At 40.1% G+C, this 14776-nt stretch overlaps 1 protein-coding gene across 9 annotated transcripts in view; it reads right to left on the bottom strand.

The window, feature by feature from the left end:
* The window catches only part of cnot1 (CCR4-NOT transcription complex, subunit 1), a 37466-nt gene that overhangs the window by 20367 nt on the left and 2323 nt on the right, over positions 1-14776 (bottom strand). For 7 of the 9 annotated variants that reach the window (XM_086027655.1, XM_086027653.1, XM_086027657.1 and 4 more), the window contains exons 2-16: positions 14323-14624; positions 14130-14237; positions 12071-12169; positions 11864-11932; positions 11695-11749; positions 9358-9561; positions 6451-6619; positions 6238-6364; positions 4898-5008; positions 2396-2566; positions 2128-2255; positions 1773-2013; positions 527-646; positions 232-354; positions 2-153 (exon numbers count right to left, since the gene is read on the bottom strand). In XM_086027655.1, the coding sequence (XP_085883781.1) occupies positions 2-153; positions 232-354; positions 527-646; positions 1773-2013; positions 2128-2255; positions 2396-2566; positions 4898-5008; positions 6238-6364; positions 6451-6619; positions 9358-9561; positions 11695-11749; positions 11864-11932; positions 12071-12169; positions 14130-14237; positions 14323-14424 (1979 nt within the window). In that variant the 5' untranslated portion in view covers positions 14425-14624. The remainder of the gene's footprint in view (position 1; positions 154-231; positions 355-526; positions 647-1772; positions 2014-2127; positions 2256-2395; positions 2567-4897; positions 5009-6237; positions 6365-6450; positions 6620-9357; positions 9562-11694; positions 11750-11863; positions 11933-12070; positions 12170-14129; positions 14238-14322; positions 14625-14776) is intronic. The other 2 variants (XM_086027654.1, XM_086027662.1) reach the window with 1 other exon arrangement.

Here is a 14776-nt window from a genome sequence, read left to right as displayed (position 1 = left end):
CCCAGCGCAAGACTGAAGACAGGCCAGCATGGTGGCTAAGGTCTCTGGAGGCAACTGAGAGCTTTTAGGCTGGTCCTTGTCTGGGGCCAAACCCCCCATAATGGATGGGCATCGCCTCTTCAGGAATGTGACGCAAGCTTGGATAAAAGGTTCCTGATCCAGAGAAAAACACAAAATTACTTCCATATAGATTGCATTGGGTACGCTTAAAACATTAACATTGAGACATACCCCGTGCTCTCTAATTTTGTCAGTCAGCCATTTATCAAGTTTGAGGTATTCACGGCGAGAGGCAAGTGCAGCAAGGTCAATAACAAAGGCAAATGGAGTACCATTCAGCAGCATCGAGAGAGACTGGAGAACAAAAAATCATATTGGCATATGGCATATAGATACATTACAAAATCACTATCAACTATCCAACAGCCTCCCATTAAATAAAAACATGCTTTGTTTACATTTTTCTCTTATAATTCAAAGAAAAAAAAAATACGATTGCACTGTAGTCTTTTTTGTTTTGACAAACCTTCAAGTCTTGGGCCACATCCAGGATGCGAGACAACTTTGCTTGGTCGTACTGCTCACCTCTCATATACCACTCAGCCATTGAATGCATAATTAACTGACGGATGGAAGGAGACTGTCCCTGGAAAAAACAAAAGGCCATCAGATTTGTGCGCTTGCAACCTGGGTGCACAACCATGGAATAAATATTAAGAGTTTAATAGCACAGTGAACCCCCCCTCACCCCGTAATGCGGTTCATCGTTTAGGGCCCTGCTATGGAGCAGATTTTTTTTTGGCGACTGTTGATGGATTTTCACAGGACTCAAGTAAGTCTGAATTTTGTGTTGCAGACCACTTTTGTTGATAGAGTATGTTTTACAGTTTTTAATATTCAATGTTCTCACAGAGCAAAGAATGTGTGCCTGTTAGTACTGTTGTATGCTATGTTTGTATGCGTTACTGCTCCGTGTTAAACAGCAGTTATTTGAAAGTTTATAGTTTACCACCACATCTGGGGCTGAAACATTACCTCCGGTAATTTGGGTACCTTACTTTAAACAAAAATGCTTGAGGCATCTTTTCCTGCCTCCACTTCTCGCTTGTTTACGTGAACACTGACTTAAATCATCTTACAGACTGTGTCTGGGGCGTTTATATTTATATTGACATGACTCACCTTCAGAAAACAGGTGAGCTGTGATTGGTCGTTACCTGAGCCCTGTGCAACTGTGATGCCACTTTCAGTCAAAAGAAGTGACAAAATGGCCATCCGAGATGGCTAAAAACGGGTGGATTTTGCTGCTTAGCTCATATTCCACAAATACATTATCAGAATGCCGTGTTTCAACTAGTGGGCCTGCATAGAACATAGACTTCCTCTTTAAATACCCTTTTTCATGGGTAGCTTCATCTGTGTATGTAGGTAAATGATCTTACCAAAGAAATTTTATGATGAAATTATTGCTAAAGTTATTCAAATCAATATAACAACAAGGGTGACCAAATTTATGCACTTTATGCCTACTTTTAAGTAATTATTGCACACTCCTATAAACTTCATTTCACTTGTGGAATGTCAATGTGTTCATCTGCTTTTTGATACTGTATATTTACCTCAAATTGCTGATCCGAAAAAATGATTGATTTATAAGGGAAAATCTTATTGCGGGTGGCCCAAACTTTTTCATACGACTCTACATTTTGATTTGTGGACAGCATCTTGTCCGTTATAAGTACTAATTTAGCAAGACACATTTTATGACCAACCTGTCCATGCCAGGCGTAGTGCAGGATGATACCAGAGTTAGGGTGGTTGCCCAAAAATATGGGCATTAGGGTAGAGATGAGCTCATGGCGCAGTGTATGCCAAGAGGTGGAGATCTGCAGCAATGCCATAACAAGCATATCCGGGCAGTGCTTGATGGGGAAGCTGAAGAGTTGCTTCACCTGCTCGTACTGGCCAACCTCTGATAGCCTAAGCAGGCTTTCCACCAAATCCAGACTTTTCCTGTGATGAGTTCAGAAGTTTCAGGCATATGCGCGGTTACACAACAGGTTTGTTGCTTGTGCGTTTCATTATACTGGTACAGATAAAATCTCTCAAAATGGACCAATTATGTACCATGTTGCAATCTCCCTGTTGTCATCCTCTGGTGGAGCTTTAAGGATGTCGATGGCTACTGTGTGGCAAGGGTAGTCAGCGAAGCAGAACACTTCAGGGCTCATTAGAGAGTGCTGAATGAATGATAACTGGAAAACAACACTTGTGTTTTGAGATTGGCAGTCAAACATTTAACAAACGGTGAATGTTAGATCCATTAAGTCAAGTACCCATATTGTGGTAAACATGACATGTAAAACCACACAAGTTAACCTTGCTGTAATGTTACCTGTCCTTCCGCGTGTTTCCATGGTCGATATATGAGATCAACAGGAAAAACTTCCATGCCTAAACCCCGCTGAATGCCGTACACCACAATATGCAGCCCCTTACTGTCCCGGATTAGGAATCCTGCATGATCCAGTTCGTATGTCACCTCTTTGAAGTTCAGGTTTGGATTCTGCAGGATTGACATGATCAAAGTGAGAATTGGGTGCCGGTGAAACATTAATAGCAGTCAAAACAACAACTGTTGGCCTCTAGGGTTTGGGGAAAAATTGATGGAATAATCAATATGATAATCGATTCTAAAACTGTTAATGATAGCCTTCCCATCACATATTTACAAAAGGTGCAACATTGCAGCATCATAGTACTAACTATACACTCGGGTCCATAAATATTGGGGCATGTACAAGTCACATTTTTGGCTCATTTGAAATAAAACACACAAGATGTGCTACAATTCCAGATGTTCAGTTTTAATTTGGAGGTATTCACTAAACAATACATCTTTATCATATGAATATGAACAGTCACAATATTAACACCTCAAAATCAACTATAAGGATTTTCCCCACAGCTTAGGGAACCTTTTTTATGCTTGCCCTTAAATGTATCGCTAATGCCACCCAATGACAAACCTAATTTCATGCATGCCATGGCTCGAAAGTTTAAGCCGGCAAATGACAAACATCTGAGGGCGGGATCAACAAGAGATACACGTGTACTTTCTTCACAGGGGAGCAATTACAGCATGCATAAGGTAATGCCATCCTAGAAGATGCACATTTGAAGGATTTAGTGGCAAAAATAACACATCCTCCATTATTTGGAGGTATATGGGATTTAAAAATAATTTGAAAAAAGGATTTAAACCAAAGCAAGGTTGCTGTGCTTAACTTAATTCACACCACTGTTCTACATCTTCTGCATAGTTACAAGTGTATACTGGTACCATTATCGTACAGTGATTTTTCGCTATCAAAAATGTTCCTTCTGCGTGTGTGCAAGACGCAGAGGAAGATGGCCTCAGGCAGTGGAGCGCTCACTGCACCTCCATTCCTCATTGAAAAGCATTCTTAGACGAGGGAGCAAAAACGTCAAACCTAAATAGCAAGATTTATCATATTGTAGCGTCTTCCAGGAACACGCCGTCAGATGTAGCTTAATTATCACATTTTTATTAATCCAAGTACAAATGCTCGCGCTCTTCTATCTCCGCTGCTCCACTCGCTAGCCGTACGACCCATTAATGAACCTCGACAACATCACAACTCAGCAACACACAAATCCAATTCGTTACAATATGCTGTTGAACATTCAAAGATTTCAATGCCTAAAAAGTGGATACAATTTCATAAAATTACTGTATTGTTTTATTATTTATTATTATTTTATTATAAAAATAGTTTTAATATAGTTAGCAATAATTGTAACTGTTATTGTATGCATTTTTTTCATCACAAAAAGTGTATATATGTACTGTAATGACAACTTGGCTTTAATTTGACTACTTAGATGTGTCATAGGCTGTTGCTGCTGAGTGTTTAAAGATTTCAAGTGACTTAATAATTTACAAAATTAAGAGATCTTTATTGTCAGTGTATTTTTTATCCTGGTGTAATTTCTTAGAATATCACCCGAATAGTTCGCTTTTCTTTATTTTTTCTGGAAAAAAAAAGTAGTTTACTTGACATCTTTTAAAAATAAAAATATTTAAAAAAAAAATAAAAATCTTGTTTTTTGTACCGAAAATATACCGAACCGAAGTTTCCAAAAAAAACGAACCGTAACGAAGCGTGATTTTGTGTACCGTTACACCCCTAATACATAGACATCTTTACATTATTCTTAACATAAATCCAGGCATTGATCTCATTATTCTTTTTAAAAAGTCATTCTTAAAATCAGAACTGGCTAATTCTGTATCCAAAAGAGGCTATACAGCTGCATATCTGGCCATTAAAATGATAACTAGATGTCACACTAATGACTAAATCTGTGTGTATATTTTCTACTAGTGACTTTTCTAAAAAATAAATAAATGGGAACTACTTTTAACGTTTAATTTACATGTAGTCTATAAGTAGGGAAAGAAACAGCGAAATATATTTATATCACTCCCACACAGGCCCACAAACCGATACATATCCTAATATTTTGAATTAAGAAAAAAATAAAAATAATTTGAAGTTCTTTAGTCAAGTTTTAATTTTCCTGCTTTTAGATTTTGTCGAGGTACTATTTCAGTACCGATGTACTTTATGCAGGTATAGTATTGAAGTCAAAATGTTGGTATTGTGACAACACTAATAGTTACACTGTCTTTTGAAGACTACAGGATATTGTACTGTTGTTTCACCTCCCACCAGTTCCATTATAATATCCATCTCATTAATTGGTTACTTTGTTAATGTTGATGACTGACAAGAGTTCTCATCAAAATTAACTGCTAATTTAATGTGATGTACTTTTATTCAAAGCATGGTGTATAAGAGTGTTGACTTACCACTTCTTTAACCACATCGATGAGCACCTCAACATTCCATGTGTGAGCCTGTGAGCCGTCGTTCTTATCCTTCCCATCACTCCAGATGCCACTTCCAGGAGCAGAGATAGACTAAGAGGATACAAAACAAGATAGGATGTACACCCGTGGCCAAAAGTTTCGAGAATGATACAAATATTATTTTTCACAAAGTCTACTGCCTCATTTTTTACGATGGCAATTTGAATGTACTCTAGGATGTTTTGAAGAGTGATCAGATGAATTGAAATTAATTTCCAAGTCCCTCTTTGCCATGAAAATGAACTTAATTTAACTTCAAGGAGAGAGATTCAACTGTTGCAAAGAAGGCCCAAGAAAGTTCAGAAAAAAACAGGACTGTCTCCTAAAGTTAATTCAACTGCGGGATCGGCACACCACCAGTGCAGAACTTGCTCAGGAATGGCAGCAGGCAGGTATGAGTGCATCTGCACACACAATGAGGCAAAGATTTATGGAGGATAGCCTGGTGTAAAGAAAGGCTGCAAAGAAGCCACTTCCTTCCAGCAAAAACATTAGGGACAGACTTATATTCTGCAAAAGGTGCAAGGATTGGACTGCTGAGGACTGGGGTAAAGTTATTTTGTCAGATGAATCAGCATTCCGATTATTTGTATCCGGAAAAAAACTTGAGTGCTACGATCGTTCCTGTATCATGCCAACAGTAAAGAATCCAGAAACCACTCGTGTGGAGTTGCATCTCAGCCAAGAGACTGGGTTCACTCACAATTTTGCCTAAGAATGCAGTCATGAATAAAGAATGGCACCTAAAAATCCTCCGAGAGCAACTTCTCCATGGAGCACCCTGCTATAAAGAAAAAGTGATAACTATGTGGCTCTGGGAAGAAAAAACTGAAGTTTTGGGTACACGGCGAGGAGACTCCCCAGACCTTAATCCCATTGAGAATTTGTGGTCAATACCCAAGAGGCGGGTGGACAAACAAAAACTCACAAATTCGGACAAACTCCAAGCAATAATTCTGCAAGAAAGGGCTGCCATCAGTCTGGATGTGGCCTATAGGTTAATTGACAGCATGCCAGGGGGATTGCACTGTCTTGAAAAAGGGTCAAACAGCAAATATTGACTCGTTGCATAAACTTTATGTAATCGTCAATAAAAACCTTTGACACTTGTGAAATGCTTATTATATTTAATTGTATCATAGTAACATATGACAAAAAGATCTGAAAATACTGAAGCAGCAAATTTTGTGAAAAACAGTATTTGTGTCATTCTCAAAACTTTTGTCCACAACTGTATAAAAACATTGTGGAGTCAAATTGAAAACAACCAACTAACTCACCTGTAGGGGGATACCGTCAGTTAGGCCAGAGTGAGTACGAGCCATCATGCCCAGGACCCTGGCTACCTGGCTGGCTGTCACCTCCCTCACGCCATACTGGAGGATTATGTTTCTGCACTCATCCAGACTGAGGAGAAAGGGCAAATGGATCAGTACTGACAATAAAGGGGAGCGCTCAACTTGGGTATCAACTCAAGTAGAAAGCAAAAATACCTGGCACAGAAGCCATAGCCTACTTCCTGCATGAATTCCGCAAGAGAACTCTCCATTATGGTCTTGGCTAACTCCCCGGAGTCGGGCAGAATCCTATCCATGAGAATGTCCCGTTTTTCAGGGTACAACAGTGGTGCGAGCACCACAGGGCAGCGCTCCTGCGGGAAATCTGAAAACAAACACAGATGACACTCAATCGTACCATTCCCAGTGTTGGGCCTTCCCTGTTGGCCCAAACACCATAAAAAGCAATGACATACATTTCCAATCTAAATACTTGTTTCATAAAATGTTTGTACATGTATTCCCAAAGTCAACCATGCTCATTTTGGAGAATTTCTCGGATGCACATTTTATTGCTCAATCAGGTTTCATCGTCTATATACTGCCACATCCAATGCCATATGTCCAGGGCCTTCAGAATAAGTAGTGCTTGCAGATGCAACTTACTATATTAGCAGTGGGACCAATGTATTTTTCAGACCATAAAGCGCACTTAAAATCCTTCAATTTTCTCAAAATTCAACAGTGCACCTTGTAATGCGGTGCGCCTCATGTATGAATGAATGTCGGCTTATCAGTTCGTCATCTTTAATTCAAATTCCTTCGTTTGCGTTGTTATTTTCATCCACATCTAATCGCTAGCGGGTGTTTATGTTTTCGGCGTCGGAACTACGACTACCTTCTTGCTTCTTCTGTGTCTTAGAAGCATGGGAAATGTAGTCCTACTAGCCTAATGACAGTAAGCGGAGCGTTTCTGGCTGCACGTTTCCAATGTTACAATGAGGGATAATATTGCGGTCTGTAGGACTGAGAGGTAAATGTTGAGTTGAATTCCTCCCTATTTACTTTCACATTCTTTTGCCTTCTCATTCTCATCTGCACCAAATCGCTATCAGGCATCAGTTTTAGTCATACAGACATCCGTTTTGATCATAGCGGAACTAGAACTACTTCCTGCTTTCGTGTGCAAGAATAATGGGAAATGTAGTCCTACTAGCCCAATGCTGCAGTCGCTGGTAATCCCAACGAAAGTTGAACTTTTCTGGCGGCATATTTACAATGTTACAATAGGGGGCCAAACCAGCACAATGTAAACAACACAGCCAGCTTCCAATAGCTGCCGAGACCAGCAAAAAAGGTTAGTCAATGGTGAATGACTGTATTGACGGCTCTTGAACTATCAACCAAGACAGCATTTAGCATTAGCCAAAGTAATAACACAACCACCGGTCAACAGATTGGCTTGCGATGTTGAAACTTTATTTCTTCTGTCAGAGGATCCCTTCCTCCGCCCGAAGCAACCCCTGTGTAGTTGCACTGCGAGCAAAAGCATGCGAGACATGTGGCACTACATGATGTTTTTATCCGGTCTGAACACATAATAGCACTGAATCTATCAAATAAACATACAGTACAAGTAGAGTACAGTATTTCACATACAATGCTTCACAAATATAATGCACCTTATGACCTGAGGCGTATTATGCATATTTTAAATATACCCGTTAATTGATATTGCGCCTAATAATACGGTGCGCCAAATGGTCCGTAAAATACGGTATTTCTTTAAAGAATCAGATTTGAAATTTCTCATCACAGAGGCAAAGCGCTGCTCCTCGATGACGTAAAAAATATTCAATAATCGAATTTCTTGGTCAAAGCAAGCTAAGTTCAGCAAGTAAAACACTCAGTGGAAGGGGTGTGCATATCTCCAATAAAAGACGATTCAATACGCATCTCAATGCATGGGTGTGATACGATTCAAGGACCTTTTATTTTAAAGTGGAACGATTCGGTTCGATTCAGTGGGACTACGATTCAATTTTGATATGGTACCTCATCATTTTAAAATATCAATTTGTCAATAGATTGATGTAAATGTGGTATTTCTTTCAAGGCAATAGCTCTCCAATAAAAGCGATTTATACTCTGGAGCGATTTATGTGTGAAATTATAAATTATTAACACATCATATCCTTTTCCTTTTCAATGTCAGCAAACAATACACCAAACAACCACAGGGGGGCATTCTAAGGCTACATATAAACCTGCATTATATATTGATTTTACAACGGGCAGAATAACCTGTAGTGTATATCATTTCACATGTTATTGTAACCCACATGAAGAAAGAAAGATTAATCCTAAAAGCTATTAAAATGCATGAATAATTTAAACTGTTAAAATCCAATATTGTGTTAAATAAGTAATTAAAATAGTATGATAAAAAGACAATGACTGTCTATCAATCCATCTCTACAAAATTGTGTACTGTTCCTATAAAAGGCGCCGTGCCTGGCAGTGGTATTGCATCATCAGCCAGCCAGCCAGCCAAGCCAGCCAAGCCAGCCAGCCAGCCAGCCACACACCCACCCACACATCCACACACGCGCCCGCAGCGGAGGAAACGAACAAAGAGATAATTACGATCGAATACGAAAATACTTTTGGAGACTTGGAACCATTCTAAATGGTCGGTGATAAATATAAGACTTATTTAATCGATCTACGACCGTTTTGGTGAGTTTAAAGTTATCTTACCGTAACTTTCTTGTAATGCTACATGTGTGGATGTTAGCTAAATGTTACCATCGTAGCTCGGTGGAAATGTGTACTAAGCGCACAATTTAATTAATTTGATTTATATGGACACGTTTATTTGCGTTGCGCGACAGAGACAACTTGGATTCCGAGAGGGAATGGAGGGGGGTGGGGGGCGATTTATACTCCAGTGCGACTTATACATGTTTTTTTCTTCTGTATTATGCATTTTGTGGCTGGTGCGACTTGTACTCCGGAGCGACGTATAGTCCGGAAAATACGGTATACAAATTTCAACTGATATGTTTAATAGTTGACATCTGAAGTTTGAGGACCTTGCCCAGATCGCAGGACTCAATTTACCTCGGCAAAGTGTCTTCAAGAAGGCGTCAATCTGCTCCTGTCCGACCCCACTGGCTCCCTTCTGGCCAAACAGTAAATGGGAGAGCAGCAGGTGTAAGACCTCTATAGCGATGTCCTGGAAGCCACCTTCTTGGTTTCCGCCGAGATCTGCGTCGATGTATGACCGCAGGAGGTCGGGAAGCTTCTGCTTTATGAACTGCGCAGCTGAACATGTATTAAAAAAAAAAAAAAAAAAAAAAGTCAGGACACGATTGTATGTATTTTTTTTGATGTGCTGTCAAGCGATTAATCACATTTTTCCATAGTTAACAGTCAATTGTGCATTTTATTTATTGTAAAATTTAAAAAAAGCCCTCCTGGTGGTTAAGATCAGGGGATGTTGTGTTATGATCTGGTGCATATGTGAAGCCCTTTGAGACTTTCCTGTGATTAAGGGCTATATAAATAAATTTGACTTGAATTTTTTGGGGAAAAAAAAGCCCTTGATTTTTCTGTCCCATTATTTTGTCAAATTTTAATACCCTTAACATAAGAGGATTGATTTTCTTATGCAAATACTTCATTAACTCATTCACTGCCAGACATTTTCAGACCCTCTTTTACCCTAAAGCAGGAGTCTTCAATCCTGTTCCTCGAGGGCCGGTGTCCTACCTCTTTTTCCATCCCTCCCTGCTACAGATATTCACCAAAGGTCTGCAGAAGCTGGATAACGATCCTGATCATTTGAATCAGGTGTGTGTTACAGCAGGGACAGATGGAAAACAGGTAGGACATCGGCCCTTGAGGAACAGGATTGAAATCCCCTGCCCTAAGGTTTGAAAAAATTTTGAAAAAAATAGAAGTGAATTGCTGGGATTGAATGGCTCGACTGTGAAAAGACAGGTAAATTCTTCTTTGGCAGTGCATGAGTTAAAGAGAAAGTCAACTCAAAACATTTTTTACAGAGTATGTTCTATGCAGGCCCACTAGTTGAAAACAGGTGAGCTGTAATTGGTTGTTACCTGAGCAACTTTGATGTCATTTTTAGTCGACAGAAGTGACAAAATAGCCGCCCCCTGAGATGGCTGAAAGACGGTGGATTTTGCTGCTTAACTCATATTCCACAAACGCAATATTAATCAGAACGCCTTGTTTCAACTAGTGGGCCTGCATGGAGCATATTTTGAAAAAATATCGTCTCTGTTCTGCACTTATGTCCATTTTTTTCAATTTTCTTATTTTTACGTGAATGGTGTTTCCGCGTTACAGACATCGCATTAACGTGAAACTTTTTTTTTTCTTCTTCAAAATTGGACAGCGTGTCAGGTCATTTATTCAGTGAAGTGATTAGGTAGGAGGTAGAAATAAATAATTTGGGGACATTATGAGACGAGGCTTTAATATCTCATTTCAAGGAGACATCAAGCGATGACGTCACGTCATAACGCTGCATAAAATAATGAATGAATCTGAACTGTGGCTGAATTACTACGATGACCATAAATCTGGGTCGCATTTGCCTGCGGTGGGAACCAAGCTTTAGACTACAGACTGGGACAAAGTGGCATCACAACTTTATTTTCAAAATATCAGATTCTACACTTTTGGACTTACCACTTTATCATTTTATTTTATGTTTTTTTTTTGCGTGCCATGATGGTCCAATACGCTCGCTTCATTTTTGCTTGAGTTTGACGTACTGCAGAAAGCTGGCCATGGGCAGTCGGGGCCCGCTTTTAGGAGGGTTTTCAACGCGACGCTGCAGTGTCTATGAAGGTTTCAGGTTACATGTGCCATTGATATGAATCAATATTGGCCGTGTCTCAGCCTTAACACACTAGGCAGTAACAGCTAGTGGGGGCACTGTGCTTTTTCCCTCCAATGCAGCGACGTTGCATGTCTAAAAGTTCAGTCATTTTGTCATTGAAAAAAGGACTAATGTCAACGCTGTCCTGGGGTCCCCTTCCAGTGCGTTGGCGGTGGCAATTGTCTAGTATGCCTACAACGTTGCGGCGTCACTGGTCACAAGTCACGACTATCACTGGGGGGAGGGGGACTATCTATTTGAGCCGAGCAATTCATCTTCGGACTCATCAATATTTTGAAGCAGATGTAACGCCTCCTCTACTCTATAAATTTTTATTTATTTATTTATTTTTTTTAAATATAGATCATGGTGACCAGCAGTGTTTATCAATGCAGCCGCTGGTTGCTATGGAAACCTTAATAATGCCATAAAAAAAAATTGACTGTGTCGAAAGGGAGTTGCGTTAACGCCGTTAATAACGCGTTTAACTGACACCACTAATTTTTTTCAATGAAGCACTCTTTAATCAAGCTTTATCTAGGACTCCTTACCAAATCCCCGGAGGTCTGCGTTGCAGGAGTTGAGCAGTGCAAGGCCAAATATCACCTAGAAAGTAAATGATTGCAAGGAACTTTCAAAAGCATGTTTGTCCAGTTCAGAATTAAGTTTTTGACGCGCTCTATTGTGTCCTAATTGCAACAGTATGCTCGAGTGGCTTACCTCTTGAACCTTGCTGAGCTTAAGAACTTTACTTAGTTGAGTGAATAAATGGGCAGATGGTTTCAAACTCTGAAATGAAAGGCATGTCAAATTCTCATTTGCAACTTAACATGTCAGGAAAAAAGCTGTATGTATATAAACACTTTTCATTGCTTTAAGTATATTAATTGTATTTTCTGTAGTGTTGGGTAAAAAACGGCTTCATACTTTTTGGTAGTGCAGGGGATTGTCGATGGCGTAGCACAGGGTCGAGATAAAGTTGGGCTTTGATATCAGCGACACACACTCCTGGATCAGAAACTGTGTCTTGGCCAAGTTGGAAATACAACATGCCGGGGAGGAGACCGCAAAGAGAACAAAGGCATATGAAGGGCAATGAAGGAAAATGTTCCACAACATTCAATGAGACAGTAAATACACAAAACATATTGTATGTCTACAGCCACAATGTGCATGTATAATTTCAAAGGAGAATGAATTGAGGGTGCTGTCATTATTCCTAAGGCAACTATTTTAACAGTCAGTAGATGTCTGTTACTAGAGTATGATGACATTTTAGGGCAGGTGTCTCAAATGTTGGTCCTCAAGGGCTTCTTTCCTGCATGTCTTTGAGGTTTCCTCCTGTAACACACCTGATTCAAATGATCGGGATCGTTATCAGGCCACTGCAGAACTTTGTGATGAGCGTGATCATTTGAATCAGGTGTGTAGCAGGTGTAAAATTTCGAAAACATGCATGAAAGCAGCCCTCGAGAACCGGAGTTTGAGACCGCCGTTTTAGGGCAACAATCAAAAGAAAATTATTACGCTTCAAGATTTAAATTGTAATCTAACGAGATTAAAGTTGTATATATTTGAGGTGGAAACATGTATTGTGTCAAGATTGAAGTCAGATCATCCATCCATTATCTGGACCGCTTATCCTCATGAGGCTCGCGGGCGTGCTGGAGCCTATCCCAGCTGACCTTGGGCAGTAGACAGGGTACACCCTGAAGTGGTTGTTAGCCAATGGCAGGGCACACATACAAACAACCATTCACATTCACACTCACACTCATACTCACACTCACACTCACACTCACACTCACACTCACACTCACACTCACACTCACACTCACACTCACACTCACACTCACACCTGGGGACAATTTAGAGTGTTCCATTAACATGTTTTTTTGGAATGTGGGGGGAAACTGGAGTGAGGAAAACCACGCAGGCCCGGGGAGAACATGCAAACTCCACACAGGAAGGCCGGAGTCTGGGATCAAACCCATGACCTCTGCACTCTGAGGTGGAGGTGCTAACCAGTCGACCAAAGTCGTAACATTACAAGACTAAAATTGTATTTTCATGAGCACAAAGAATGCAGAGGACCTGGCCAAATTATATTTGAGTATTTTCACAGGAAAAACAGTGAGCCAAAGATCAAGATTTTGGATCCTGAGGGAGAGGAATCCCTTGACACACCATCTCAGGTGGAGACTACACAACTTCAGGGGCCCTAATGCTTTATGGCAGGGATTCCAAACCAGTATGCTGTGGCACATTAGTGTGTCATAAGAGATCATCAGGTGTGCCGTGGCAAATTATCCAATGTCAATTATCTGGCCAAAAAATTATTTAATTTCTCAATTAAAAATGTTTTTAATTGATTATGCCAACCACGTATAGTAACAGGCAGAAGAATAAAATGCTCTCCCACTAGATGACATAAAGTACATAATTGCAGTGTGTCCGCTTATGTGACTCGTTTTGCTAAGTGATGTGTCGAGAAATTTCTTCCAATGTAAAATGTGAGCCTTGGCTCAATAAAGGTTGGGAAACACTGCTTTATGCCATCTGGAAATTTTCAGCCATGTGGTATTGCAAATGATCGACTGCACTGAGGGATTTTGCGGCCTCCTGTTGTGGATGGAAGCACACCATACCAACAGTGATCCTAAAGTAATTGCAGACTACTTCATGAACACAGTGATGTGTGTCGGAGGAAATCTACATCACGCACATTTGTGTGCTCCTTACTCCGGAACAGACAAACATCTACGCTTCTAACTTCTTGTACTCATACCAATCTGGTCTTGGTGTGCCAAAATACAGTGCTTCATTTAATCCTCATAACATTGCCACTTCAAACTTGAAAAAGTGACTTGTATACCCCCACCCCCCAAAAAAAGGCTGACAAAAATAGGGTAAATAAAAATATTGCATCTGCAGAGTCAAAAATCAAAAAGTATTCAATGGCATCTGATTTTCTTTAAAAATTTACCTGGTGAAAATCCTTGCCGCTGCTTTTACCATCGCCACTGAAATCCACATGTGAGAAAAGACAGCGAAGTAGATGCCTGTCTGCCTCAGGACCGTGACGATTTACAATCTGGAAAAAGGCCCAGCAAGTTATTAACGCTATACCTTACAGACTATATGTTCCTTGATTTTAAGTATTTTTTAAAAACACTCACATGCTGTATTTCTTGCTGGCTGGCTCTGTAGTTTTTCTTTGTCAAATTGTCCACCAGATAGCTGATTTGAGACAAAGCCAGCGAGAGCGAGTCAAGATTCATTGCTGGTTGGGGCGGAAGCAGGCGGCCGAGCACGGCGCAAAATCACCATTATTCCCCTTTAGTCACTTCAGTGATATGTTACTTTCTCTCCCCCCCCCCCAAAAGGTGTGAAAAAATTGGTGATGTCCAAATGAGGTTTTTTTTTGTCAGTGGCTCCTAGTCCTAGGTAGAGTCTTTCAGTTTAAAATAAGGTTCAGCATCTGCAAAGAAGAAATTAAAAATTAATAATGACCACATAACTTATAAGATCAGCATATACAACAAGTAGGTATATTATTTCTGAAAACGAAATTAAGACTTCTGCTTCCATGCAGGTCAATACGCACACAGTAAAAACTCACGATTTGCCATA

This window comes from Filicampus tigris, chromosome 4 (genome assembly GCF_054856515.1).
Source record: "Filicampus tigris isolate MCC_2025a chromosome 4, RoL_Ftig_1.0, whole genome shotgun sequence".
Lineage (NCBI taxonomy): Eukaryota > Metazoa > Chordata > Actinopteri > Syngnathiformes > Syngnathidae > Filicampus > Filicampus tigris.
This window is presented reverse-complemented; position numbering and strand designations above follow the sequence as displayed.